At 44.3% G+C, this 27,184-nt stretch overlaps 2 protein-coding genes across 2 annotated transcripts in view; one reads left to right on the forward strand and one right to left on the reverse strand.

Annotated features, from left to right (window-relative positions):
• Positions 1 to 1,797, forward strand: part of NLRP2 (NLR family pyrin domain containing 2) — a 35,208-nt gene extending 33,411 nt beyond the window's left edge. Inside the window, exon 11 of the mRNA XM_077756925.1 lies at positions 1,459 to 1,797. Coding sequence (XP_077613051.1) covers positions 1,459 to 1,591 — 133 coding nt within the window. The 3' untranslated portion in view covers positions 1,592 to 1,797. The remainder of the gene's footprint in view (positions 1 to 1,458) is intronic.
• Positions 1,798 to 3,712: 1,915 nt separating this feature from the next.
• GP6 (glycoprotein VI platelet) lies at positions 3,713 to 26,560 on the reverse strand. Its single transcript, XM_077757057.1, is given in 8 exon segments — positions 3,713 to 3,948; positions 4,460 to 4,510; positions 10,303 to 10,362; positions 12,978 to 13,031; positions 17,753 to 18,037; positions 20,736 to 21,005; positions 21,136 to 21,171; positions 26,527 to 26,560. Coding segments are annotated over 8 exon segments (1,026 nt in total).
• Positions 26,561 to 27,184: the final 624 nt, after the last annotated feature.

Genomic DNA, 27,184 nt, shown 5'->3' on the forward strand with positions numbered 1-27,184 from the left:
TCTGTGAATCTCAAGATGAGCGATTTGGATGGGGGCTTCTTGTAGAATCGCAGATCCTAGATAGGCATAGAGACCCTGAGATCAGAACTTGGTTTTTAGTTCTTTGATTGTATCAGCTATCTCGTTTCCTTCTGAGATGCTCTTTTAAGTTAACTGGAATCATTTTCTTTTGCTTAGAGACAAAGAGGCCCTCTCATCACACCTCAGTCTTAGAGCAATACCTTTATATATTCCAGTGTGGTTCACACCTTGTTTCTGATTCCTTCAACACTTTTGACCAAACACAGGTTGACTGTGGGAACTTTTTCTGTCCTTAAACTATAGACTATGACCAACCTCCTACATTCACGAATCGACACAATTATATTTGACCTTGGAGGGTCATATTGAAAATATTTTGAAGCTTGTTGGCCTTTACTTTAGCCAAAGTTATTTTTATTGTGATTTTCATATGTTAAAACATTCTGAAATCATCACCATCATCAAGCTAACTAACGCTTCCATCACCTCATAGAGTTTTACCGTGTGTGTGTGTGGTGAAAACACCTAATATCTACTATCCTAGCAAATTTCAGGTATATAATACAGTATGATTGTCACCATGCTGTACATTAGCTCTCCAAAACATACAACTGAAGCTTTGTTGTATGATTGTATTGTGAATCTTAAACAGCAAAGCAAAAAATTGGTTAATATGCTAGCAAAACCAAGGGTTCCTTGCTAGCTCAGTCAGAGAGCATGCAACTCTTGAGCTTGGGACATGAGTTCAAGCCCTACATTGGGTATAGAGATTACTTATACACACACACACACACACACACACACGTTTCTTGTTGGCACTGTAGTCCTGTACACACACACACACACACACACACACACGCAAAACCCGGTCTACAATGCCAACAAGAAACATGGCAGCTAATATCTTCAGTCACTTACTTTTCTACATGTTTTTGTTTTAATTATTCCCTTTCCCCCACCCCATTCCCCATGTACGTGAATGAATATGGTTACCAAAAGGTGAATCTTACAACTGAGGTTGTAAATAAAGGTGATGATCAGCTAGTATCACGTAGCCAAAGGGGACACAGATCTGGTCTGACTGACTTGGTTCAAGTGTGTATGTCTCGTCCTCAGTCCACCAAATAGAAGTTGCCAAAGTGAGCTGTGAAGTAGGTAGGTGTTAGAACTAAATCACAGACTTCTCCATCAATTCCATCTCCCCAAGAACAATATGAGAATCGCCCAAAATTATCCAGGGATCTTAGAACCGTTAAATGTTAACCTGGCATTATCTCTTTTCCCTATCAAATCAATATGGAACCCTACTTTATGGCACAGAATAATCAATAAAGACTTCCTCTGTCCTAAAGCATAACACTTAGAGGCTCTTGGGTATTTGGAGTGAGTCTCCTTGAAACAACAAGAAACCTTCTTTTCACCCCCACTGCACTCCAGGTTGAGGATAGATGAATCTGATCCTCGAATCCAGAAACTGCTGAAAGAAATACAAGAAAGTGACTCACAACTGACCATTGAGAGTGATAAGCAAGATCCAAACAACAGACCTTCTTCATATGACATTTTCTGAATCCCCTGGAGTTATTCATTCTCCAGTAAAGTCTGAGATTGTCAAGGTGACAGGGGAACTTCCTCTGAACCCTCTCAGTGATGTTAGGTACTGGGCCAGATGTTCTTTTAGGCTCAGGAGTGACTTTGGCTTCCATAAAACACGCACAAGTGACTTAGCTCTGTTATGGGTGGAATGTCTGTATCTCGAGTCTATCAAGAAAAATAAAGGTGAAAGCATTCATGAAAGAGGTTGTGTTTAATACTGGATTCTGAACAGACTTAGACACAAGATACTTTATTTGGGGAGAACCTAGCCCAGCAGGGAAAGGGGACAGAAATGTTTGTGATCCCACTGGCCCTTTCACTTTGCCAGTCACTTCCTGGCTCTGGCATTTCTTGACGTGCATGGATAGCTGTCTATAGGTCTTCATCACTGAACTATTTCTCCTACAAATCCTACAATATTTTGTAGCATTCTTCAGTACTTTAATGAAGCACATAATATGATCACATCGTTGCTCTTATTAACTTTTTAATAATTTCCCCCTTACTTACAGAAAACATAAGTTCATGGTGTGCAAACTCCTTCCCCGTCTAGTACTTATTTCATTGTGACCTACAGAATCTCAAAATTCCTTAAAGCACTAATTGTTAAGAATTGCTTTTTTATTAAGCACTAATTTATAAATTATTCTTCCAGTCATCCTACTTTTCTGTTTCTTCCCTGGGTTCCATCAGTTCATCGTTCTCACCAAATATACCACGTTCCCAGATGTCCCTTTCACACCCCCCTTGAATGTGCTTGTATGTCATCTCCATGATGTCACTGCGTACTGTGTGGGATCCTGGATTTTCCCACATGTTTCCTTTGGTTTCTGTCTCCAGTCCTCTTATTCAGCTGGATATAGATTTTTCCTAGAGCATCTTCATTCTCGGGGTCTGAGGGTTGGTGAATTCCATTAGTAGGAGGGGGTGGGGTTGTTAAAAGAAGAAATGGAGAGACCCCTGCATGATTCAGTCAGTTAAGTGTCTGACTTCGGCTCAGGTCATGATCTCATGGTTCATGAGTTCAAGCCCCAAGTTAGGCTCTGTGCCTTCAGCTTGGAGCCAGGAGCCTGCTTTGGATTCTGCCTCTCTCTCTCTCTCTCTGCCCTTCCCCTGCTTGCACCCTGTCTCTCTCAAAAATGAACATCTTTTATAAAACACTTTTTAAAAAAGAAAAAATAGATGCACACCGTTTTTTAAAAGCTAAGAATGATTCTCAGCCAAGGTTTTCTCAATATCTACACTATTGACACTTGGAGTCAGATAATCCTTTGTTATCTTAAGTGTATCTCTCACCAAGAGTATATTCTGTTGAGAGAGAGAGAGAGAGAGAATGAGAGAGAGAAGCATCTCAACCCTCTACCCACTGACTACCAGCATTTCTCTTCCCCCCAAAAATATCTCCAAATGCCATGCAAAATGCCCTGAGGTTGATATCCACTGTAATCTAGCCAACTGCCCTTTAAGGGAAAAGAAACTGAGTAGCCTATGTACTACATTTGCCTGTGTACTACGTTGGCATTTGAGACCAAAGAGAAGGGCATCTCAGGGTGGGGTGGGGTGGTGGGGCAAGACCTGAGTACTCACACATGCGACCAAATGTTTCTGGTTTGGAGAGAAGCTAGGCTGATAGGCTCGGGAAATGAGTACTAGTCTGAATCAACCAGCTAAGCTATAGGTTAGATTCGTGGTTATGCAGAGAAAGCACAGTGGCCAACGAGGATGTGTGGGACGGTTTTATGCAGAGGATAGGACTCAGCTGTGAGTGTAGGGGGTATGGGAGGTCAATCAGGAACATGTATTAGAAAACGCTGAAGGAAAAGGTCAGTGTGATGGTCCAATTAGAACCACAGTGTGCAAGACAGACGCAAGGAGATGGTGGCATCCCCTAGATACCTTTAATCCCAAGTGCAGGGAGTCCTCAGAAAGCCAAATAGATACTGGCTCAATAGCTCCTTGATGGGACACTAAGGAGAGGTCCTTTAGTCCTCCTTCTCCACAGCCATAGCCCCTGCCTTCCTGCTCTTACATTTCACACACTCCATATATGGTCTTCATAATCCCTATCTCACAGATACAACCAAGCCTTAGGGTTCTAATTGTGGCACCCATGGTTATGGCCATCTGGTCGACCCTTATCCGGCCGACTGCGTGGTTTCTGGGTTTGCGGAAGGGGTGGGAGTGGCCTGTGGACAGCTCTGACCAAGTGCCGCAGGGGTTTCTTTCGGCTGTGCCAGTCTTCTGCCAGAAACCCCACTAGGAGTATTAGGATCACAGCCCCGAGGCATAACCGGACCAGATTGCCCTTGATGTAGTGCTGCTGGGGAAGACCTGAAGGAATGAAGAGAAATTGGAGCAGGTGATAAAATCCCATCTTCAGGACCCACTTCAAGGGACTCCTTGAGTTTCTCATAGCCATAACCCTCATCTGAGATCCTATTATTCTCTGCTACCTAGAATGTCAACTTCCGTCCTAGAGGGTCCCTCACCAAAGGTCAGGGCTAGATACTAGTTCTCTAAATATGACTTCTTCCCGTACTCTCCCTCCCCACACACAGACACTACCTGGTTTTTTTGGCTAATTGCAGGGGGAAAGATTATCACAAGGGGTAGAGAAGGAGATGGAATTTCATCTTTCTCTGATCCTTTAGACAATCTCAACCTTCCCACCTGATGTTATTGTTCAATTCTGAGTTCCAAGAGCTGATATTTACCCTTAATAGTTTACACACTAGGATCCAAGATCATAGAGTTGTAGCTTTTGTACAGGGAAAGCAGTCGGCTTTAGGGGAAGACACAGGAAATGGGAATGGAGAGGGCCCAGGGAGGACCACTTACTCACCGGTTGGAGAGTCTGATTCCTTTGGAAAGACGGTGATATGCCTAGAAGGTTCTGAGAATCAAAAGGGGGAAATATAAAGGGATGAGACTATGTTCTCTAGCCCTGTTCCTGAACCCTACCCTGAAAACATGCACTTGGAAGGCAAAACTCATGGCTATAAGAAGAGCATGAACTGCAGAGTCAGGCTGTCCAGATTTGAACCCCAGATCCATCACGAATTAGATGTGAGGCTTCTCCCAAGTGACTTAACATCTTTAGTCAGTTTTCCCATCTGCCCAATGAAAATAATTATAATGCATCACAGGTTAATGTGAAAATTAAACCAATAACAATAACAGCATGAGGCACAGTCCTTGACATATAATAAGCACCCCCCCCATACATGCTAGCTCTTCTTCTCTCATTCCACAAGTCTCCCCAGACTTTCCACGTGTTCAGCCATACTCATCACACAGGTGCATGTTTTAATATACTGTGAAAATTGCTATAATAGGTAGTCCATAGGACAGAGGAAACTGTACAACCCAGTGTCAGAAAAAGTTTCCTAAGGGACTGAAGCCATGAGTAAATGGAAGAAAGGCAGAGCAGTGGCTTGGATGCAGAGTCAGGAGGAGATGCCAGGTATCCAGAAGAGCTTCATCTGACTCCGAGTGGCTGAGATTTGCATGAGGAATGAAGACAAGACTGAAAGAATCCCCAGTGGTTGATCTAATGGCATTGGATCTAAAAAGCATTGAACATCAAGCTGAAAAGCCCAAGCCATATCCTAAGGGTGATTGGAAATCCAGAAGGATTTTTTTTAATTTTTAATTAAATTCTAATTTGTTAACATACAGTGCAATATTGGTTTGAGGAGTAGAATTTAGTTATTTATTGCATACATATAACACCCACTGCTCATCATAACAAGTGTCCTCCTTAATGCCCATTGTCCATTTTAGCCCATCCCTCCTCCCTCCATCAACCCTCAGTTCTCTATCATTAACAGTCTCTTATGGTTTGTTTCCCTCTCTCTTTTTTTCACTTCCCATATGTTCATCTGTTTTGTTTGTTAAATTCCACATATGAGTAAAATCACATATCTGTCTTCCTCTGACTTATTTCCCTTAGTATAATATACTGTAACTCCATCCACATCATTGCAGATGGCAAGATGTCATTCTTTTTTATCGCTGAGTACTATCATTATGTGTATGTATGTGTGTGTGTATCTGTATACATACCACATCTTTATCCATTCATCAGTTGATGGACATTTGAGCTCTTTCCATATTTGGTTGGTCGATAGTGCTGCTATAAACATTGAGGTGCATGTGCCCCTTTGAATCAGCACTTCTACATCCTTTGGATAAATACCGAGTAGTACAATTGCTAGATCATAGGGTAATTCTGTTTTTAACTTTTGGAGGAACCACCATACTGTTTTTCCAGAGTGGCTGCACCAGTTTGCATTCCCACCAACAATGTAGGAGAGTTCCCCTTTCCCTGCATCCTTGCTAATATCTTTTGTTTTCTGAGTTGTTAATTTTAGCCATTCTGACAGGTGTGAGATGGTATCTCAATGTGGTTTTGATTTGTATTTCCTTGATGATGAGTGATATTGAGCATATTTTCATGTGTCTGTTAGCCATCTGAATGTCTTCTTTGGAAAAGTGTTCATGCCTTCTGCTCATTTCTTCACTGGATTATTTGTGTTTTGGGTGCTGAGTTTGATAAGTTCTTTTTTAAAATTTTTAATGTTTTTTTTTTATTTATTTCTCAGAGAAAAACAGACAGCATGAGCAGGAGAGGGTCAGAGAGAGAGGGAGACACAGAATCCAAAGATAGGCTCCAGGCTCTGAGCTAGCTGTCAGCACAGAGCCCGATGTGGGGCTCGAACCCACAAACCATGAGATCATGAGCTGAGCCGAAGTCGGATGCTTAACTGACTGAGCCACCCAGGCGTCCCGATAAGTTCTTTATAAATTGTGGATACTAATCTTTTTTTCTGCTATTTCATTATTGCTGTATAGGAACACAACAGATTTCTGCACACTGATTTTATATCCTGCGACTTTGCGAATTCATGTATTCTAGCAATTTTTTAATGGAGTCTTTTGAGTTTTCTATGTAGAGTATCATGTCATCTGAAAATAGTGAAAATTTGACTTCTTCCTTGCTGTATTGAATGCCTTTTATTTCTTTTTGTTGTCTGATTGCTGAGGCTAACATTTTCAGTACTGTGTAAAATAGTACTGGTGAGACTGGACATCCCTGTCTTGTCCCTGACCACAGAGGAAAAGCTCTTAGTTTTTCTTCATTGAGGATATTAGCTGTGGGTCTTTCATACATGGCTTTTATGATGTTGAGGTATGTTCCATCTCTCTCTACTTTGTTGAAGGTTTTCAGAATGGGTGCTGTATTTTGTCAAATGCTTTTTCTGCATCTATTAAGAAGATCGTGTGGCTCTTATCCTTTCTTTCATTAATGTGGTGTATCACGTTGATTGATTTGTGAATATTGAACCACCCCTGCATCCCAGAAATAAATCCCACTTGAACATAGTGAGTAATTCTTTTGATGTACTGTTGGATTCAATTTGCTAGCATCTTGTTAAGAATTTTTGTAACCATGTTCATTAGGGATTTTGGCCTGTAATTTTCCTTTTATAGTGGGCTCTTTGTCTGGTTTCAGAATTAAAGTAATGCTAGGCACCTGGGTGGCTGAGTCAGAACTAGAGCATCCGACTTCAGCTCAGGTCATGATCCACAGTTTGTGGGTTCAGAGCCCCATGTCGGGCTCTGTGCTGACAGCTCAGAGCCTGGAGCCTACTTCAAATTCTGTGTTTCCCTCTGCCCCTCAGCCACTCATGCTCACACTTGCTCTCTCTCTCTTTCTCTCTCTCAAAAATAAAAATTTTAATTTTGCTTAGGGGATAAGCAAAATAAAAGAAGGATTAATGTAAAAAAGAGAGAGCCAAGCCATAAGACAGACTCTTGAGAACAAACTGCGGGTTGCTGAAGGGGAGGTTAGTGGGGAATTGGTTAAATGGCTGATGGGCATTAAGAGGGGCACTTTTTGTGATGAACTCTGGGTGTTTTATGTAAGTGATGAAACACTAAATCCTGCTCCTGAAACTAATATTACACTGTATGATAACTAACTGGAATTTAAATAAAAACTTGAAACTACCAAAAAAATAAAATAAAATAAAAATTTTTTAAAGAAAGGTAATGCTGGCCTTGTAGAAGGAGTTTGGAAGTTTTCCTTCCTTCTTTCTTTTCTTCTGCCTTCCTGCCTTCCTGCCTCTCTCTCTCTCTCTCTTTCTTTCTTTCTTTCTTTCTTTCTTTCTTTCTTTCTTTCTTTCGAATAGTTTGAGAAGAATGGGTAAAAACGCTTCTTTAAATATCTGGTAGAATTTCCCTGGGAAGCCATCTGGCCGCGGACTTTTGTTTATTGGGAAATTTTTGATTACTGATTCAATTTCTTTTCTGATTATGGATCTGTTCAGATTTTCTATTTCTTTCTGTTTCACTTCTGGTAGTTTGTATGTTTCTAGGAATTTGTCCATTTTTTCCCCAGATTGCCCAATTTGTTGGCATATACTTTTTCATAATATTCTCTTATAATTGTATCTCTGTGGTGTTGGTTGTGATCTCTCCTTTTTCGTTCATGATTTTATTTATTTGGGTCCTTTCTCTTTTTGATAAGTCTGGCCAAGAGTTTATCAATTTTATTAATTCTTTCAAAGAAAAAGGTCTTAGGGGCGCCTGAGTGGCTTAGTCGGTTAAGCATCCGGCTTTCGCTTAGGTCATGATCTCGCAGTTCATGGGTTCGAGCCCCGCGTCGGGCTCTGTGCCGACTGCCAGCTCAGAGCCTGGAGCCTATTTCAGAGTCTGTATCTCCCTCTCTCTCTGACCCTCCCCTGCTCGGGCTGTCTCTCTCTCTCTCCTAGAAATAAAAAAAATAAATAAAAATATTCAAAGAATAAGGTCTTAGTTTCATTGATCTGTTTTTCTATATTATTTATTTCTGCTCTAATCTTTATTATTTCCCTTCTTCTGCTGGCTTTAGGCTTTATTTGCTGTTTCTTTTCTAGCTCCTTTAGGTGTAAGGTTAGGTTGTGTATTTAAGACTTTTCTTGCTTCTTGAGAAAGACCTCTATTGCAATCTATTTGCTTCTACTTTGCTGCATCCCAAAGGTTTTGGGCTATTGTGTTTTCAGTTTCACTTGCTTCTATGTACTTTTTTATTTCCCCTTTAATTTTCTGCTTAGATGATCTGTCCATTGCTGTAAGTGGGGTGCTGAAGTCCTCTCCTATTATTGTATTATTACCAATTATTTCTTTTTGTTTATTGTTAATCAATTTATATATTTAGGTGTTTCAAGTTGGGGGCATAAATATTTACAATTGCTAGATATTCTTGTGGGATAGACCCCCTCAATTATGATGTAATGCCTTTCTTCATCTCTTACTAGAGACTTTGGTTTAAAATCTAGTTTGTTGAATATAAGTATGGCTACTCTGGCTTTCTTTTGATGGACATTAGCAGGATAGGTGGTTTTCCATCCCCATCACTTTCAATCTGCAGGTGTCTTTAAGTCTAAAATGAGTCTCTTGTAAGCAGCATATAGATGGGTCTTGTTTTCTTATCCATTCTGATACCCTATGTCCTTTGATTGGAGCTTTTAGTCCATTGACATTTAGAGTGAGTACTGAAAGATGTGAATTTAGCACCATTGTGTTTTCTGTGGATTTCATGTTTGTGGTGATGTTTTCTGGCCCTTGGTAGTCTCTGTTACTTTTGGGGTCCCCCCACTCAGAGTCCCCTTTGATTTTCTTTCAGGACTGGCTTACTGGTCACAAACTCCTTTACTTTTTCTTTGTCTGGGAAACACTTTATCTCTCCTTCTATTCTGAATGACATCCTTGCTGGTTAGAGTATTCTTGGCTGCATATTTTTCATGTACATTCAGCACATTGAATAATACTGCCACTCCTTTCTGGCCTCTCAAGTTTCTGTGAACAGATCTGCAAATCTGATCTGACTTCCTTTGTAGGGTAGGGACTTTTCTCCCCCTCACTGCTTTCATGATTCTTTCCTTTTCTGTATATTTTGTGAATTTGGTGTCTTGGTGATGGCCAGCTTTTGTTGCATTTAATAGGAGTTCTCTGTGCCTCTTAGATTTTGATGCCTGTGTCCTTCTCTAGAGTAGGAAAGTTTTAACTATAATTTCCTCAAATAAACCTTCTGCCCATTTTTCCTTCTCTTCATCTTCAGGAACCCAGAAGGATTTTGGAAAGAGGGTGGTGAATAATCTCACCAGGGTCTTAGAAAGAACTTGCTGGCCTCAGGAGCCTAACAGAGAGCTAGAGTTGGGTGGACCCAGCAGGGATATCTGACCTGTCGTCAGGGGATCTGCCAAGGTTTTCTGTCTTGAGGGAAATGGAGACGTTTCCCAGGAAAAGCAAGGGGAAAGAGAACTACAGCATGAGGGAAGCATGTGGCACAGGACTGCAGTAGTAGTAAGAGTAGTAAGAGGATGCACTGAACAATAGGAAACAAGATCACACACATGGATCACAGCAAAGTTGGGAGAGAAATGCGTAGGAATGAGTGATGGTCTTCCCATCATAGCCTTGGCTCCGTCTTCTTTTAAACAGCCACATTATCTAGAATGCTCCTCTGTCCCCAAGCTCAAAGCCCACCTCTATCCCATCCTTGATCCTCAAACCAAGGATTTTCCTTGGAAAAGTTAGGTGGTTTTCTGAAGCAGACTAAAAGCCTACAGCCCTAGATGATGAGAGAGAAACCAATTTTCATACTCTTTTCCTCTGGGCTCTGAGTGTCTGGTTACTCACCAATTGTGGAGCCTTTGTTGATAAGTGAGATGTTCAGTTTCCTGGAGGCTTCTGGGAATTCTAAGGAAGAGGGTAAAAAGAAAGTGGATCATGTCAGCTCTTCCCAGCGAGTCCCTACACTCCATACCCCTTCTAAGATATTGGGCTTCACACACTCTGTACAGACACTGAGGAGAAACAAACGCAGAAGGCTGTAAGACAAGTTGTCTTCTATCAGTGGCTAAATAAGAAATAGATCCAGTCATCCATTGATTGATACTACATTATTTCCTCTTTTTGGCTATTATGAGTAATGTCCCTGTGAACATTTATGTACAAACTTTTGTGTGTGAACATACATCCTTCATTTTCAAATTTTGGGGAGTTATATACCGACAAGTGGATTAGCTGGGTCCTGTGGTAATTCTGTGATATGGCTGTGATGATTCTTTCTGTGGAACTGCTGAACCATTTTCCACAGCAGCTTTGGCATTTTTTTATTCCCACCAGCAATGCCTGAGAGTTTCAATTTCTCCACATACTCACCAGCACTTGTTGTTAAGCGTTATTATTTTATTATTTTTATTTTTATTATTATTATTGATTACCATTCTGGTGGGTATGATGAATTTCATGGTATGTGGCTTATAACTCAAATAAAAACCTAAGAAGTGGATCCATAGGTCTGTGAAAGCTCAGTGGCTGATACCAGCCTCTAAGCATAAGAGACTCCCCTCCCCCACTAAGGTCATTCTCTTAACCAGGGAATCCCTGATTACACGGGCACCAAAATATTTCCTAAAACCCCTCAACCTATAAATATGTAGCTCCTATTGAGGGTGGGTGGGGAAAATCTCTGAAGTCCTTTTTTTATGGTGGAATCAGCTCATCAAAGCCCAGCTTATGCTCACCTATCCGTGGTATAAAAAGAGCTTGGATATTATTGGTTCTTTGTTATTTCTCTTCCTGTGAGTTCATTAATAAATTTTTGTTTGAATTTAGATTAAACATGAGGTGGTACATATATATCATGGAATACTACTCAGCCATAAAAAGGAACACACTATTGATGCTCATAATAACTTGAATGAACCTCAAGGACATTGTGCTGAGTGAGAAAAGCAGTCTCAAAACGTTCCATGATATGCGAACCTTTCCATTTATGCATAACATTCTCAAAATGACATTAAGTAGAAGAACAAACTAGTACTTGCCAGAAGTATGAGAGGAGAGGGTGCACGTAACTACGAAGGTGCAGCCTGAGGGACATTTTTGCAGGACAGACTAGTTCTGTATCTTGAGTAAAGTGGTGGTTACACGGATCTACACATGTGATCAGTTGCCATAGAACTAAATATAAATATTGTGTCAATGTCCGGTTCCTGGGTTTTATGTTGTACTATAATCATGCAAGATGTAACCACTGGGGGAAATGCAGGCAAAGGCTACATGGAATCTATCTGTATTGTCTTTGCAACTTCTTGTGGACCTACATCTCAAAATTGAAAGTTTTAAAATTCCAGTGAGAAATACACACACATGCGCATGTACACACACACACATGCACACACACACACACACACACACACAGTGTGCCTCATTTGGCATGACAGTCCCCATATGGCTCTCAACCACACACATCAGCACTTTCTTCCCCAACTTGGCTCTTTTCAACACACTTCTGTTCCTTGGGATTTGGGTCTATCCCCAGCACACAGGGAATGCTAAAGATGCCACAGCCTGATGTACAGTTTCTTAACACACAGGCTGGAATCCCACACACGGGAATCTACTGAGATGCCTTTGAAGATAGGGGAGCACTATGGCTCGCACAAACTTTAGTGCAGTGGTTCCCAAAGTGACATCCCCAGATCAGCATCAGTATCACCTGAGATAGTGTTAGAAATGGACATAATTGGACCCCACCCCAGACCTTCTGAATCAGGAACTCATGGGGTCCAGAAACCTAGATCACCTTCAGGCAATTCTCAGTCCCCCTAATCTTTGAGAACCACTGGCCAATGGAATCAGAGACTCAAAAATAGAGTCCAGGAGGGGTATTGGGTGGCTCAGTTGGTTAAGCATCCAACTTGGGCTCAGGTCATGCATGATCTCACAGTTCATGAGTTTGAGCCCCGTGTCGGGCTTTGTGCTGACAGCTTTTTTTTTTTTATTTAAATTTTTTTAATGTTTTATTTATTTCTAGGAGAGANTCCACATTAGACATTGTAAACCATCCCCCTAAGGCTAGATGGAAGTGAGGATGTAGGGCAGCATAGTAATCCTATCTAATATTATTACACATATTATTGTATTCACCTTCTTTATAGGCAGAAATAAGCAATTTTTTAAAATGTTTTATTTATTTCTAGGAGAGAGAGAGAGACAGCGTGAGCAGGGGAGGGTCAGAGAGAGAGGGAGTCACAGACTGAAGCAGGCTCCAGGCTCTGAGCTGGCAGTCAGCACAGAGCCCGACGCGGGGCTCGAACCCACGAACCGCGAGATCATGACCCAAGCGAAAGTCGGACGCTTAACCGACTAAGCCACCCAGGCGCCCCAAGCAATTTTTAAATATAGCAAATATGTGATTTAATTTGAGACAAGTGAATTAAATTAAGAAAGATAGAGGGGAGAAAGAAAAGAAGGGGTCCATGGGTCTATACCTCAGACACCAGGGTGAATCCTCCAGAATTTACCTGTCACAAAGGCAGGTGGTTTTGTGGGTAACCAGCCGGGGGTCACAGAGGTCCCTAGGAAATCAGAAAAAGAGAGCCGTCTGTGCTGTGTCAGCTGTGGGTCCTGAGCAAATAATAAAGCATTTCTGTGACCCAGCTTCCTCACTTAGAAAATGAATATGAAGAAGCTCACGTCACTGGACTCTCACGGGTGTTAAATAGCACACCTAGCACATTCTGGGGCTAATTAATAATGACAACCCCTGTAGCTGCCTTCCCTGCTTTTCAAACTTCTGTCCCTTTTCCTGGATTTCTGTGACCTGTACGTTACTTCATCCCTGGAAGCAAAACTGGCTCTTATGTCCTGGAAGAGCAGATAAAGAGGCCAAAGCCGTGGATATATGTGGGGAGGGGGAGCGATCCATGCAGGGAGAAAGGATGATGGTTGTATAACAAGACACACCCCTTTCCACCCACCACCCTGGCTGGGTAGCTACACCAACCTGACAACCTCCTTTTACCCCAGGACATTTGCTCACACAATCCCGTCTCACTATTTCACCCACCTGGTTACCTCTTCCTCTAACCTAGGATCCAGATCAAACATTTATTATTCAGAGAAACCTTCCCAAGCTGCCTCCCCTTTAGCTTCTAGCCGTGCCATGTACTTCTAATTCATCACATCACAGCCACAACTATACATGTTGTGCTGGACACGTCCTGAAGAGCATTTGATCTAATTACTATATATATTATGTGTCTATATGTGTGTATGTGTGTGAGAGGGAAAAGATATCATACAGAAAGAGAGCTTCAAGCTGTCCCCAGCAAAGCACCAGCCACAGCCTAGCCCCTTTTTTTTTTTTAATGTTTTATTTATTTCTAGGAGAGAGAGAGAGACAGCGTGAGCAGGGGAGGGTCAGAGAGAGAGGGAGTCACAGACTCTGAAACAGGCTCCAGGCTCTGAGCTGGCAGTCAGCACAGAGCCCGACGCGGGGTACAAACTCACGAACCGCAAGATCATGACCCAAGCGAAAGTCGGACACTTAACCGACTAAGCCACCCAGGCGCCCCTAGGCACTTTTGAAATATATGCAATTTATGGGGCACCTGGGTGGCTCAGTCGGTTGAGCGTCCGACTTCGGCTCAGGTCATCATCTCACGGTTCGTGGGTTCGAGCCCCGCATCGGGCTCTGTGCTGACAGCTTAGAGCCTGGANGCTATAGGGTGGTGGAAACATTCTACAAGGGGATTGTGGCAGTGACCACACAACTGTAAATTTATACACCACTGAATTGTACACTTAGAACAGGTGACTGTTTGCTAAGCACCTACTATGTGCCAGGAGCTATTGAAGGTGGTGGGGATACAGCAGAAAAGAAAACAGAAGTTAATGTCTGTCTTTCTGGGGCTCACATTCCAGGATGTGGGGGCAACAGATGATAAACACCGTAAATCAGTACGATATGCACGGGTATAGGTGCCACAGAGAAAAATTAAGGCAGAGGAGGTAGCAGAGTGCATCAGAGAGACAAGGATGTGACTTCTGATTGAAGGCCTGAAGGAGACGTGGAATGAGCCATGAGAATATCTGGAGAAAGCGTCGCAGCGAGTGCAAAGTACCTGAGGACCCAATGAGCCTGCATATTCAAGGAAAAGCAAGATAGGATGTAGTCAGTAATATTGTAACCACTTTATAGGGTCACAGACAGTAACTAGACTTATGGTGGTGGCCATTGTATAATACATACAGTTATAAAATTACTGTGTTGTACACCTGAAACGAATACACTACCATATGCCAATTATTCTTCAATTAAGAAAAGGGAAAATCAAGATGCCGGTGTATCTAAAGCAGAGTAAATGAGGGAGGAGCAGTACATCAGGCAGTCAGACAGGCAAAGGAGGGGCTTGGAGAGGAGTGAGTGCTGTGGGCTTCAAGCAAAGGTATGAAATCATCTGATTTTGACAAGCTCTTCTAAAATGATTCCTCCTGCTGTGGTTTTGCAAACACTAGAAAGAGGACAAAGGTATAAAGTCTTACAAACCACAACCAGTAGATAAACATAAGTCCTGGAGATTAATGCACAGCATACTGTCAACAGCACTGTATTACAGAAAAGGTGCCAAGAGGCTACTTCTTTAAAGTTCTCAGCACAGGGGCGCCTGGGTGGCTTAGTCGGTTGAGCATCCGACTTTCGCTTCGGTCATGATCTCACGGTTCGTGGGTTCGAGCCCCGCGTCGGGCTCTGTGCTGACTGCCAGCTCAGAGCCTGGAGCCTGTTTCAGAGTCTGTGACTCCCTCTCTCTCTGACCCTCCCCTGCTCACGCTGTCTCTCTCTCTCTCTCTCCTAGAAATAAATAAAAACATTAAAAAAAATTTTTTTTTAAAAAGTTCTCAGCACAAAGAAGCAAAGGCAATTGTGTGAGGGGTGGAGGCGTCAGCTGGTGCTACAATGGTAGTCCTGCTGCAGTATATAAATGTATCAAATCAACACGCTCTGACATCTTAAACTTACACAGTGTTACATGTCACTTATGTCTCCATTTAAAAAAATTTTTTTTAATTAAAAAAATTAAAGGGGACAAAGGTGGAAGCAGAGAGAGCAGTATACAGTCTGCTGGAGTAAGTCAAGTTCAAGGTTATGGATGGTGGAGCTGTGGAGATGCCGAGAAGATGAGGGACACGTTTCAAAGTGTGTAGGTAGGAAGCAGGGGCACCTGGTGGCTCAGTCGGTTGAGCTTCCGACTTTGGCTCAGGTCATGATCTCACGGTTCATGGGTTTGAGCCCCGCATCGGGCTCTGTGCTGACAGCTCAGAGCCTGGAGCCTGCTTTGGATTCTGTGTCTCCCTCTCTCTCTGCCCCTCCCCCTCTCAAAAATAAACAAACACTAAAAAAAAGATGTGGTAGGAAACATGAGGTGGGACAAGACACCAATACTTACAGGAAAATGCCTCTTAATATTATGGCAAAAAAGCAGAAGTGTCTTTTTAAATATTCATGTTATTTTAAGGGCAGTTACAATCACTTAGCATTAAATGTACCATGTTAAACACTTGAGGGTGCAGTCAGTAGTATTAAGTACATTCACATTGCTGTGCAAGAAGTCTCAGAACTTTCATCTGGCAAACTGAATGTGCCCATTAGACACTAACTCCCCTGTCCCCTCGCCTAGACTTGGCCAACCCTCTTTCTGTTCGCCGCCTCTATGATGTTGGCTACTTTTATTATTTTTATTTATTTACTTATTTACTTATTTATTTATTTATTTATTTATTTATAGGAGAGAGAGACCGCATGAGCAGGGAGGGGCAGAGAGAGGGGGAGACACAGGATCTGAAGCGGCTCCAGGCTCTGAGCTGGCAGTCAGCACAGAGCCCGACGCGGGGCTGGAACCCACGAACCGCGAGATCATGACCTAAGCGAAAGTCGGACACTTAACCGACTAAGCCACCCAGGTGCCCCTAAAAGGGGTAACTTTTTAAAAAAAAAAAAATTTCATGTCTAGTTTTGAGAGAGACAGAGCATGAGCAGGGGAGGGGCAGAGAGAGGGGGAGACACAGGATCTGAAGCGGCTCCAGGCTCTGAGCTGTCAGCACAGCTGGAAGGGAAAGCGGTGCAGGAAGAGAAGAGGGAACAAACCACAAGAGACTCTTAATGGTAAAAACCAAATAGGGTTGATGAGGAACCTCCACACTGTTGTCCAGAGGCGGTGCTGAGCCAAATAAGTCGGGCAGAGGACAGTTACCATATGTTTGCACGTATAGGAGGATTAGGAGGAACTTAACGGAAGACCATGGGGGAGGAGAAGGGGGGGGAAACCATGAGAGACTCCTGAATGCTGAGAACAAACTGAGGACTGATGGGTGTGGGGGGGGGGAGGAGATGGGCATGGAGGGGGGCACTTGTGGGGATGAGCACTGGGTGTTGTATGGAAACCAACTTGACAATAAAACTATGAAAGAAAAAAAAATTCTTTTTCTAGTGTATATGCTCTGTAGTAGATACAATAGCAGCTACCCAAATATGCTCACACCCTAACCCCCAGAATCTGTGAGTAGCACCTGACATAGTAAATGGCACTTTTGCAGGTGCACCTAAGGATGTCGCGGTGCAGAGATTGTCCTGATTATCTAGGTGGGCCCAGTGCAATCACAGTGTCCTTAAAAGTGGAAGCAGGAGGTGGAGAGGGACAGAGGAGTCTGAGACAGAGAGACTGAGGATGCTGCGCTGCTCACTTTCGTGATAAAGGAAGGGACCTTGGGAGCCAAAGGATGCAGGTGCCTCTAGCAGCTGGAGAAGGCAGGGGACAGATTCCGCCCTGGGGCCTCCAGAAGGAACACAGCCCAGCTGACAGCTTTGTTTTGTCCAAGTGAGACCCATTTGGGTCTGATCTCCAGACGCATAAGGGAATAATACCGTTAGTGGTGGGGGTGTCTGGGTGAGTTTAGTCACTTGAGAGTCTGACTCTTGATTTTGGCTCAGGTCACGGTCTCACACTTCATGAGTTTGAGCTCCGCATTAGGCTCTGCGCTCACAGTGTGGAGCCTGCTTGGGATTCTCTTTCTCTCTCTCTGTCTCTCAGAAGAAATAAATACACATTAAAAATAAATACATCTCTGTTACTTTAAGGCAACGGATTAGAGGTGATTTGTTAAAACAGCTATAGGAAACTAACACACCCTCCAAAGCCTGGCCTCCCACTTCCTTCGCGCCTGTTGGTCTCGCCCCCTGGAACTTCCATCAGACCCTGCAAGGGCTGCAGAAGAAAGGTTGGGTCTGCACCTCACTCACCTGTGACCACAAGCTCGAGGGGGTCGCTGGGGGCTGACCACAGGTACGGGTACTTGCTGGAAAAGCTGTAGCATCGGTAGACCCCGCTGTGGGCAGCAGTCACTGTGATGATGGGGAAATCGGCCCGGTACCACCTCTCTGGTCCCTTGTAGGGCTTTGTGTCCCCCTCCTTGTATAGAGCAAATTGGTCAAAACCATATTGGCTCCGACACTGTAGAGTGACATCCCCTCCTGGCGACACGGCTGGGCCGGGCTGGGCTGAAAGTGAGGGCTTGGTGTAAACTCCTGGGGAAAAAGAAAGCTCTGGTATTAAAGATAGTGGCCACCGTCAGCCATAGGGGTGGGAAGGTCCCTCCACCTCCTGAGAGCTAGGGAACTTTCCAGGTGTATCCACCCTGGAGAGTACACTCACCCTGCTTCCAGTTCACAAAAGTTTAAGGGACTGTGACCAGGGTCACATCACAGTGCCCAGACACAAATCCTGGCTGTCATCTAGGGGCTGGGTGACCCTGGAGATGAATCTCCCCCTATATCTGTGCCTCAGTGTTCTTTACTGTAAAATGGGAAGGACTGGATGAAATATTGCGTATTAAGCATTTAGCAGAGTGCCTAGTGGATAGCCAGCTCCCAAACTATGACGGTAGTAACAAAATAACTTTAGCTCATCTCCCACTGCAAGCTAGTATTACAGAAAACAATCTGTGGCTGCAAACCTGTATTAAAATGCCAGCTTCCAGGTATCATTGCAGACTTATGACTTACACTGACTCACTAAATGCTCACAAAAACATATGAATTCATCACTGTGAACACCCTGGTTTTAAAAATGGAACTCAGGTATGCAGTGCTCAATAGCTTGCCCCAAACCATAAGATACTAAGTGGCAGGGGCGCCTGGGTGGCTTAGTCGGTTAAGCGTCCGACATTCGCTTAGGTCATGATCTCGCAGTTTGTGAGTTTGAGCCCGGCGTCGGGCTCTGTGCTGACAGCTCAGAGCCTGGAGCCTGTTTCAGGGTCTGTGACTCCCTCTCTCTCTGACCCTCCCCTGCTCCCGCTGTCTCTCTCCTAGAAATAAATAAAAACATTAAAAAAAAAAAAAGATACTAAGTGGCAGAGGGGCGCCTAGGAGGCTCAGTCGGTTAAGCATCCGACTTCAGCTCAGTGCATGATCTCGCAGTTTGTGAGTTTGAGCCCTGCGTCGGGCTCTGTGCTGACAGCTCAGAGCCTGGAGCTGCTTCAGATTCTGTGTCTCCCTCTCTCTGTGCCTTTCCCTCTCTCTGCCTCTGCCTCTCCTTCTCCCTCTTCCTCTCCCCTTCTCTCAAAAATAAATAAACATGAAAAAATTAAACTTGGGTGCAATTATAAATAGGAAGATGAGGAATATACTTATGAGAAGGTTGCATTTGAGTCAGCCCTAAAGGCAGAGCAGGTGTCCCTGCATGAGGTATATGGACCATGGCACAGGCTCAGGGATTAGGCTGTACGAAATGCAAAGGGGTGAAAAAAAAAAAGCAAAAACAAAAAAATTCAGCAATGAAGACAAATAATATTTCAATGCAATTTTTAAAACAAAATCCAAATAATTCATAGTGAACAAAATATCAAGATTTTTAAACAAAGATTGCAATTGTGCCTCCCGGAGCCAGAAAAAAAAAGGCTGAAAACACTTTTAGGTATTTCTGTGGTTAATTTTGTCCACGCTATTAACACAGTTGAAAAAACATATTGAGGGGCGCTTGGGTGGCTTAGTCGGTTAAGCGTCCGACTTTCGCTTAGGTCATGATCTCGGGGTTCGTGGGTTCGAGCCCCGCGTCGGCTCTGTGCGCTCAGCCAGCTCAGAGCCTGGAGCCTGTTTCAGAGTCTGCGTCTCCCTCTCTCTCTGACCCTCCCCTGCTCACGCTGTCTCTCTCTCCTAGAAATAAATAAAAAATAAAAACACTGAAAATTAAAAAAAAAAAAAAAAGAAAAAACATATTGAAAAACTTCAAGTTAACCCACTGAGCTACCCAGGGGGAAAGGGAGAGAGGCAAACCATGAGAGACTCTTGAATGCTGACAAAAACTGAGGACTGATGGATGTGGGGGGAGGGGGGGATGGGCATGGAGGAGGACACTTGTGGGGATGAGCACTGAGTGTTACGTGGAAACTAATTTGACAATAAACTATTTGTAAAAAAAAAAAGTGAAACACTAAAATAAATAAATAAATAAAACAAAACAAAAAAAACAAAAAAAACCCAAAAACTTCAAGTTATTAAAACTCACAGATTACTTTAACTTTATTTCATTTGTACCTCCTCCACCCCCCCCCAAAGAATTTACTATTATCATACTCTCTTGGCCTTAGTGGAAGCAAGTTCATCAATGGTGTTTTCAAAATCTATTTGGAAAATAACCATTTAAAAATGCATTTAGAAATAAAAGCATAAGCTTAAAACACTTTGTGCCATCAAAAACTTAAAAAAACAACCCAGTGCATTAGAATGTAGCTAGGGGTACACACGGTTCCTTTTGCCCCAGGCTCAGCTATAGCTTCACAGGGCACTGCCAGGTTCTGGCTTTACTTAAAAGCATGATAGGGGCGCCTGGGTGGCTCAGTCAGTTTAAGTGTAGGACTTCGTCTCGGGTCATGATCCCCCAGTTCGTGGATTCAAGCCCCATGTCAGGCTCTGTGCTGACAGCTCAGAGCCTGGAGCCTGCTTGGGATTCTGTGTCTCCCTCTCTTTCTCTCTGCCCCTCCCCTGCTCACCTTCTGTGAGCATATTTTGTTCAATGTGAATGTTTTTGTATTGGTTTTGATTGTTTTAGAAAGGCATTGCATTGACCTATTATGTGGATCACTGTGGGGGTTGGGCACCTCCCCTAAATGTCATGGGCAAGGCTCAGGCTTTACTTGCCCATCCTAACTAATTCAGGACCCCTGGGACCATCCCCCTTTTGGCCTTCCTGGAGCCCCGAGGCCACGGGTGCAGCCACCCCCTCCACATTTCCAGGTACCAGTAGCGATCAGCTCCAGCTGTTCGCTGGGAGGAGACCAGCGGGTCCCTTTCTGGTAGGAGCAGCGGTATTGCCCGGCGAAACTCTCCTTCATGGCCGAGATGACAAGGGTAGCTTGATCCTCATACTTCCCAGACCTCAGCTTCTCCAGGCGGTACAGGTCCACGCCCGGAGGCCCCCGGCATTGGATGGTCACCGGCTTGTCCAGCGGCACTAGGGAGCTAGGCAGGGCATGGAGGGAGGGCTTGGGGAGAGAGCCTGGAAGGGAAGGGGAACCTGGTGGAGGGGCCTTCCAAACAGACCCCTCCTCCCGGGGGCCCTCACCCACCCACCCTCGTGTAGGCTGAACCCAGAGGGATCCAGGACTCCCCAGGGGGGAAGGACTCACCCTGCTGAGTTTGCACCATATGCCCCAGACACAGCCCTGAGCAAAGAAGAAAAGGACCAAACGCTAGGACCTCAAAGAGCCCACACTTTACCTGCAGGGCAGGTGATAAGACATTTGCATGCATTAATTTTCTCTTATCCCCATTTTTTCTTTTTTTGAGACACACACACACACGTAATTTAAGTGCCGGAAGAAGCCAGCCATAAAAGGTCACATATTGTAGTATTCCAGTTACCTGAAGCATGCTGAATAGGTAAATCTGCTCAGGCAGAGAAAGTAGATCAGTGAGGGCTGGGGGCAGGGGGCTGGGGATTGAGGGGTGATTGTCACGGATACTGTTTCCTTTTGGAGTCCTGACGATGTCTGGGAACAAGCCAGAGGCAATGGTTGTATACGTTGTGAACGTAGTAAGTGTTATCAGTGATAAATTTTATACTAAGTTTGTCATTTTACCACAATTCTTATATTTTTAATGTTTTATTTTTGAGAGAGACTGCATGAGTGGAGGAGGGGCAGAGAGAGAGACACACACACAGAATCCGAAGCAGCTCCGGGCTCTGAGCTGTCAGCACAGAGCCCGATGCGGGGCTCGAACTCATGAACTGCGAGATCATGCCCTGAGCTGAAGTCGGAGGCTTAACCAACTGAGCCACCCAGGCGCCCCAACCACAGTTTTTAAAAAACCAGAGATTCCTTGCCCTGCTCCCAATGAACACACTTTTAACAACTGTAAAGAGAAATACCTTCTCTCTGAAAAGGGTGCTGTGTGCAGGATGGGGTCTCTTCCCACACCCCAGCTTTATCAGGATATAATTGATGTATAACATTGTATACATTTAAGGTGTGTGTGTTGATTTGATACATTTACGTATCACACAATGATTACTGCCACATTGTTAGCACCTCCATCATGTCACATAGTTACTGTTTCTCTTTTTTTTGTGGTGAGAACACAGCATTTTCTGCAACACAATATCGTTGGCTATTGTCACCACGCTGTGCATTAGATCCTTAGATCCGAATGGGATCCTTTGCCTTATATCTTGTCAAGAGATCTCAGGTTGTGTTAATCATGGATTTCCCACTGTTTTAACTTGTTTAAACCCATATCCGAGGCAGGGAGGGGCGCCTGGGTGGCTCAGTCAGTTAAGCATCCGATTCTTGATTTTGTCTCAGTCATGATCTCACGGTTCGTGAGTTTGAGCCCCGTGTCAGGCTCTGTAGTGACCGAGCAGAGCCTGCTTAGGATGTTCTCTTTCCCTCTCTCTCTCTCTCTCTCTTTCTCTCTCTCTCAAAATAAATAAACTTTTTTTTTAAAGATAAACTTTTTTTTAAACTTTTTTTTTAATGTTTTATTTATTTCTAGGAGAGAGAGAGAGAGAGACAGCGTGAGCAGGGGAGGGTCAGAGAGAGAGGGAGTCACGGACTGAAACAGGCTCCAGGCTCTGAGCTGGCAGTCAGCACAGAGCCCGACGCGGGGCTCGAACCCACGAACCGCGAGATCATGACCTAAGCGAAAGTCGGACGCTTAACCGACCAAGCCACCCAGGCGCCCCATAAATAAAGAAACTTTTAAATATAATTGCATTATTATGACTATACAAATATTATTCACGCCTGAGGATTGTAATGTTGATCTTGTATACTTTTCCTCAAGTCACTATTTGCCTGGCTTAGTTCCATCCTTATAGTTTTCCTTGACCCTAATGTCTGATTCTTTCCACGGTTTCCAGTGGCCTCCCCAGGTAACGTTACACACCTGTCAGCCTGCATGATCTATGAATTATGAATTCCTCTTTCTCCCTTGGAGTCACCTTTCCCCCATTTTTCCTCCTATCTTCTCTATGTTGAACAGCTGCCTTTTTTCTCTCAACCTAAGATTCCTTTTCTTTTTTTCTTCTTTAATCTTTGGCTGAGCTTAGCATTACCTGTTTTAGTCTCACCAGTGTTGTCAGATTTAGCAAATAAAAACATAGAATTCTTGCTTAAATCTGAATTTCAGAAAAATAGCGAATATGTTTTTTTTGCATAGTATGACCCATGAAATGCACAGGATATACTTAGGCTTAAAAAATTATGTGTTGTTTATCTGAAATTAAATTTCCCTGAGACTTGCTGTGTTTTATCTGGTAACTCTTCGCCTTGCACACACACATGCACACATACACTCATGCATGCACGCCCACACACTAGAAGGAGAGGACGTTGTGGTTTCCATTGTAAACCTAAGGAAGCTGGACAGAGAGGCGATGCAGTTTCTTTCAGCTCGCACAGCTGGGAAGTAGCTGAACCTGGATCATCCCTGACTCCAGAGCTCAGGAGGTGACACGCTTGTCTCCAGCCCCTCTGAGCCCCACCCTCTGTTCACCGGGTTCTGCTCCCTGTCTCCAAGTTCTACCCACATCTATGTCCACTGCCCAAAACACAACCCCATCTCAGCCCCTCCTGGGGTTTCCTCACAACCTTCTAACATGACTGGAGATATTTCAGGTGCCCTTCTGAGTGTTCCCTGTATGGATCTGAATCACCACAATCCTAATGGTCAGGGATCATTATTAGCTCCATTTTATAGATCAGCCTATAGAGATAGCATCCTGTCCACTGCCCTGCAGCTGGTAGGGGGTAGATTCTAACACCAGCAGCATATTTTAGTGGTAGAGAATATGAACATGGTAGGGATCCCTGGGTGGCTCAGTTGATTAAGTGTCCAACTTCGGCTCAGATCTTGATCTCACAGTCCATGAGCTCAAGCCCCACGTCAGGCTCTGTGCCAACAGCTCAGAACCAGAGACTGCTTTAGATTCTGAGCCTCCCTCTCTCTCTGCCCCTCCCCTGTTCTCACTCTGTCTCTCTATTGGTAAGCTGAGGTGTGTATGCATTGTGACAATAAGGTGAAGTATAGGGGTGAAAACCATTAAAAATTAAAAAGAAAAAAGAATGTGAACGTGGCACCAAATTCTTCAGTTTATTCAAGTTCTAGATTGTGACCTTAAACAAGTTCCTTAATCCCTTGGGGCCTCAGTTTTCTCCTCTGCATGGAATACTCCATGGCAATGAGAAACAATGAAATCTGGCCTGTGTAGCAACATGGATGGACCTTGAGGGTGTTATGCTGAGCGAAATAAGTCAGGCAGAGAAGGACAAATATCGTATGTTTGCACGTATAGGAGGATTAGGAGGAACTTGACGGAGGAACAAGGGGGAGAAGAAGGGGGGAAATGGTGGGGGAAAGGGAGAGAGGCAAACCATGAGAGACTCTTGAATGCTGACAAAAACTGAGGACTGATGGATGTGGGGGGAGGGGGGATGGGCATGGAGGAGGGCACTTGTGGGGATGAGCACTGAGTGTTATGTAGAAACTAATTTGACAATAAACTATTTGTTAAAAAAAAAATAGCCCCTACATAATTAGGCTGCTATGGAGAATAGGTGAATGTCTGTTAAACAAAACAAAACAAGAACAAAATCAAGGGGGTGCCTGGGTGGCTCAGTCAGTGACACGTCCAACTTTGGCTCAGGCCATGATCTCACAATTCATGGGTTCAAGCCCCACATCAGGATCTGTGCTGACAGTTCAGAGCCTGGAACCTGCTTCCGATTCTGTGTCTCCCTCTTTCTCTCTGCCTCTCCCCCGCTCATGCCCTGTCTCTGTCTCTCTCTCTCTCAAAAATAAACAAAAAATTTTTAAATTTTAATAATAAATAAATATACATATACAATTGGTTTCATGTAGGAAGCAGTGAAAGGCCCGTCTGCATTGGCTTTGAATGATACTAAGGATTTTATGCTTTAAGCAAGCACTAGGAAGCTCCTGAAATAGAAGGATCTATCAGCACTACACACTGAAAAGATCTGCCTGCCATGGTGTCTAATAAGAATTAGAGATTTAAAAAAATAAGAATTGGAGAAACTGGTGGATGAGGAAGACAGAATATTAATGCATAGTCCAGCTGAGATGTGCTAAGGTTCTGTCATAAGCTCATAGCAGCAGCCACAGTCAGAGTATAAGTGAGTTACATCAGGAGAGGGCAAAGGTAGCTGTTCTCTGCTAAGCAAAATTACTGAGTTATAATACATACCAGAATAAAGATGAAATACGTGAACATTAGTATAATTGTTAAGCTAGCTGATTTAAAAAATTAATCCAGGGGCGCCTGGGTGGCTCAGTCGGTTAAGCCTCCAACTTTAGCTCAGGTCATGATCTCACAGTTCATGGGTTTGAGCCCCGCATCGGGCCTTGTGCTAACAGCTCAGAGCCTGGAGCCTGCTGTGGATTCCGTCTCTCTCTCTCTCTGTGTCTCTGTCTCTCTCTGTCTCTCTTTCTCTCCCTCTCCCCTCCCCCAGCTTGTACTCTCTCTTCCTCTCTCATAAATGTACAAATAAACATTAAAAACGAAACACGGAGTAATCCTCAGCCCATAGGAAGTGTTTCGTGAGTGTGTGTTAACGAATGACCGACGGGCGGTTTGTGTCCATGGCCTGTTTTCTTATCCCCATAACACAGCTGTTCCTTCCTGCTTGGCCCCTTGGAGCGTCTGTCCTCTTAGCAATATGTCCTTCTGGAGAAATAGGAACTCATTCATCTTATAACCGGGAATTTGTACTCTGTCCATCTATCTCCCCATTTCCTCCCACCCCAACCCCCGGCCACTACCGGTCTACCCTCTCTGCCTTAGCAAGTTAGACTTTTTGGGGCTCCACACAGAATGTGAGATCATGCACTGTTTTCTTCTGCATCTGGCTCATCTCGCTTAGTGCCATGGCCTCAAGGTCCCTTCGTGATGTTGCGAATGGATTATTTCCTCCAGCGCTGTACAGTTTGGTGACAGAATCTAGTCCTGATGTCACCAAGTCCATATTTAAAATACTAAGTAAGTAAGTAGTTTTTAAAACATGGCATATAGAGACAGAGTTACAGTGCAAAGCGGAAGAGCTGTATCGTTCCCAACCAGCCATGCAGAGAATATAACAGAACAACAGACACACACCACCTCCCTGGGGCCTGTGTTCTCACCCAACAAATGAAGTCCCCTCATCAGTCCCCTGAATTGCCCTGAAATTCATTTCCAATCCAATTTTTTAAAATATTTTTTTAATTTATTTCTAGGAGAGAGAGAGAGAGAGAGAGAGAGACAGCGTGAGCAGGGGAGGGTCAGAGAGAGAGGGAGTCACAGACTCTGAAATAGGCTCCAGGCTCCGAGCTGGCAGTCAGCACAGAGCCCGACGCGGGGCTCGACCCCACGCACCGCGAGATCATGACCTAAGCGAAAGTCGGACGCTTAACCGACCAAGCCACCCAGGCGCCCCTCCAATCCAGTTTTGAAAACAGCCTCAGTCTCACAGCCCACTGCCTGCCCTGCAGCGTCTCCCAGATCAGCCCTCGGGACTCACCAAGACTGACAAGGGCAGACAGCAGTGGGGCCATGGTCCTTCAGCCCGTCCAGAGCTCTGTAGCCCAGGAGGGATGCTGCGGGGGCTGGAGCAGAGGCACAGGATGTGATGAGGACACGGAACCCTCTCTTCCCTTCCGCCACGAGCCTGGCTTTTCCTAATTGAGGCTCATCAAACTGGAGCCATCCCCTCAGAAGAATGACTTGCACACAAGCTCACAGAAGCTCATTTATCTTCTCCCTCCAGCCCAAGGTTGCACCCTGGCTGCTCTTGAGACGTTGAGACAGAATGCTGTCTGATGGGCCTCTGTAACAGAACGGTTTCATGGAGCTTTCTTTGGACATTTGAGATTACAGCTGGCGATCAGAAGCATTTGTGGAGAAACAGCAGCATGTGCAGCGTGCAGCCTCAGTGAGGCAAAGAGCTTGGCATTTTCACGTAACCAGGAAGTGATTGGTGTGGCTGGACTCGGGAGTGCAGAAAGCGGAGACTGAGGACATGAGGAGGTCATACAGGGTGTCCCAACCTTGGTGCTCTTGACATTTGGGACCAGGTGACCGTTGGTGTAGGGGTGGGCTGCTCCGTGCCTCTGGGAGGTTCAGCAGCATCCCTGGTCTCATCCATTAGATACCGCCAGCACAGCAGCCCTCCAGCTGGG

Source organism: Crocuta crocuta, unplaced genomic scaffold, assembly GCF_008692635.1.
Source record: "Crocuta crocuta isolate KB4526 unplaced genomic scaffold, BGI_CrCroc_1.0 scaffold142, whole genome shotgun sequence".
Lineage (NCBI taxonomy): Eukaryota > Metazoa > Chordata > Mammalia > Carnivora > Hyaenidae > Crocuta > Crocuta crocuta.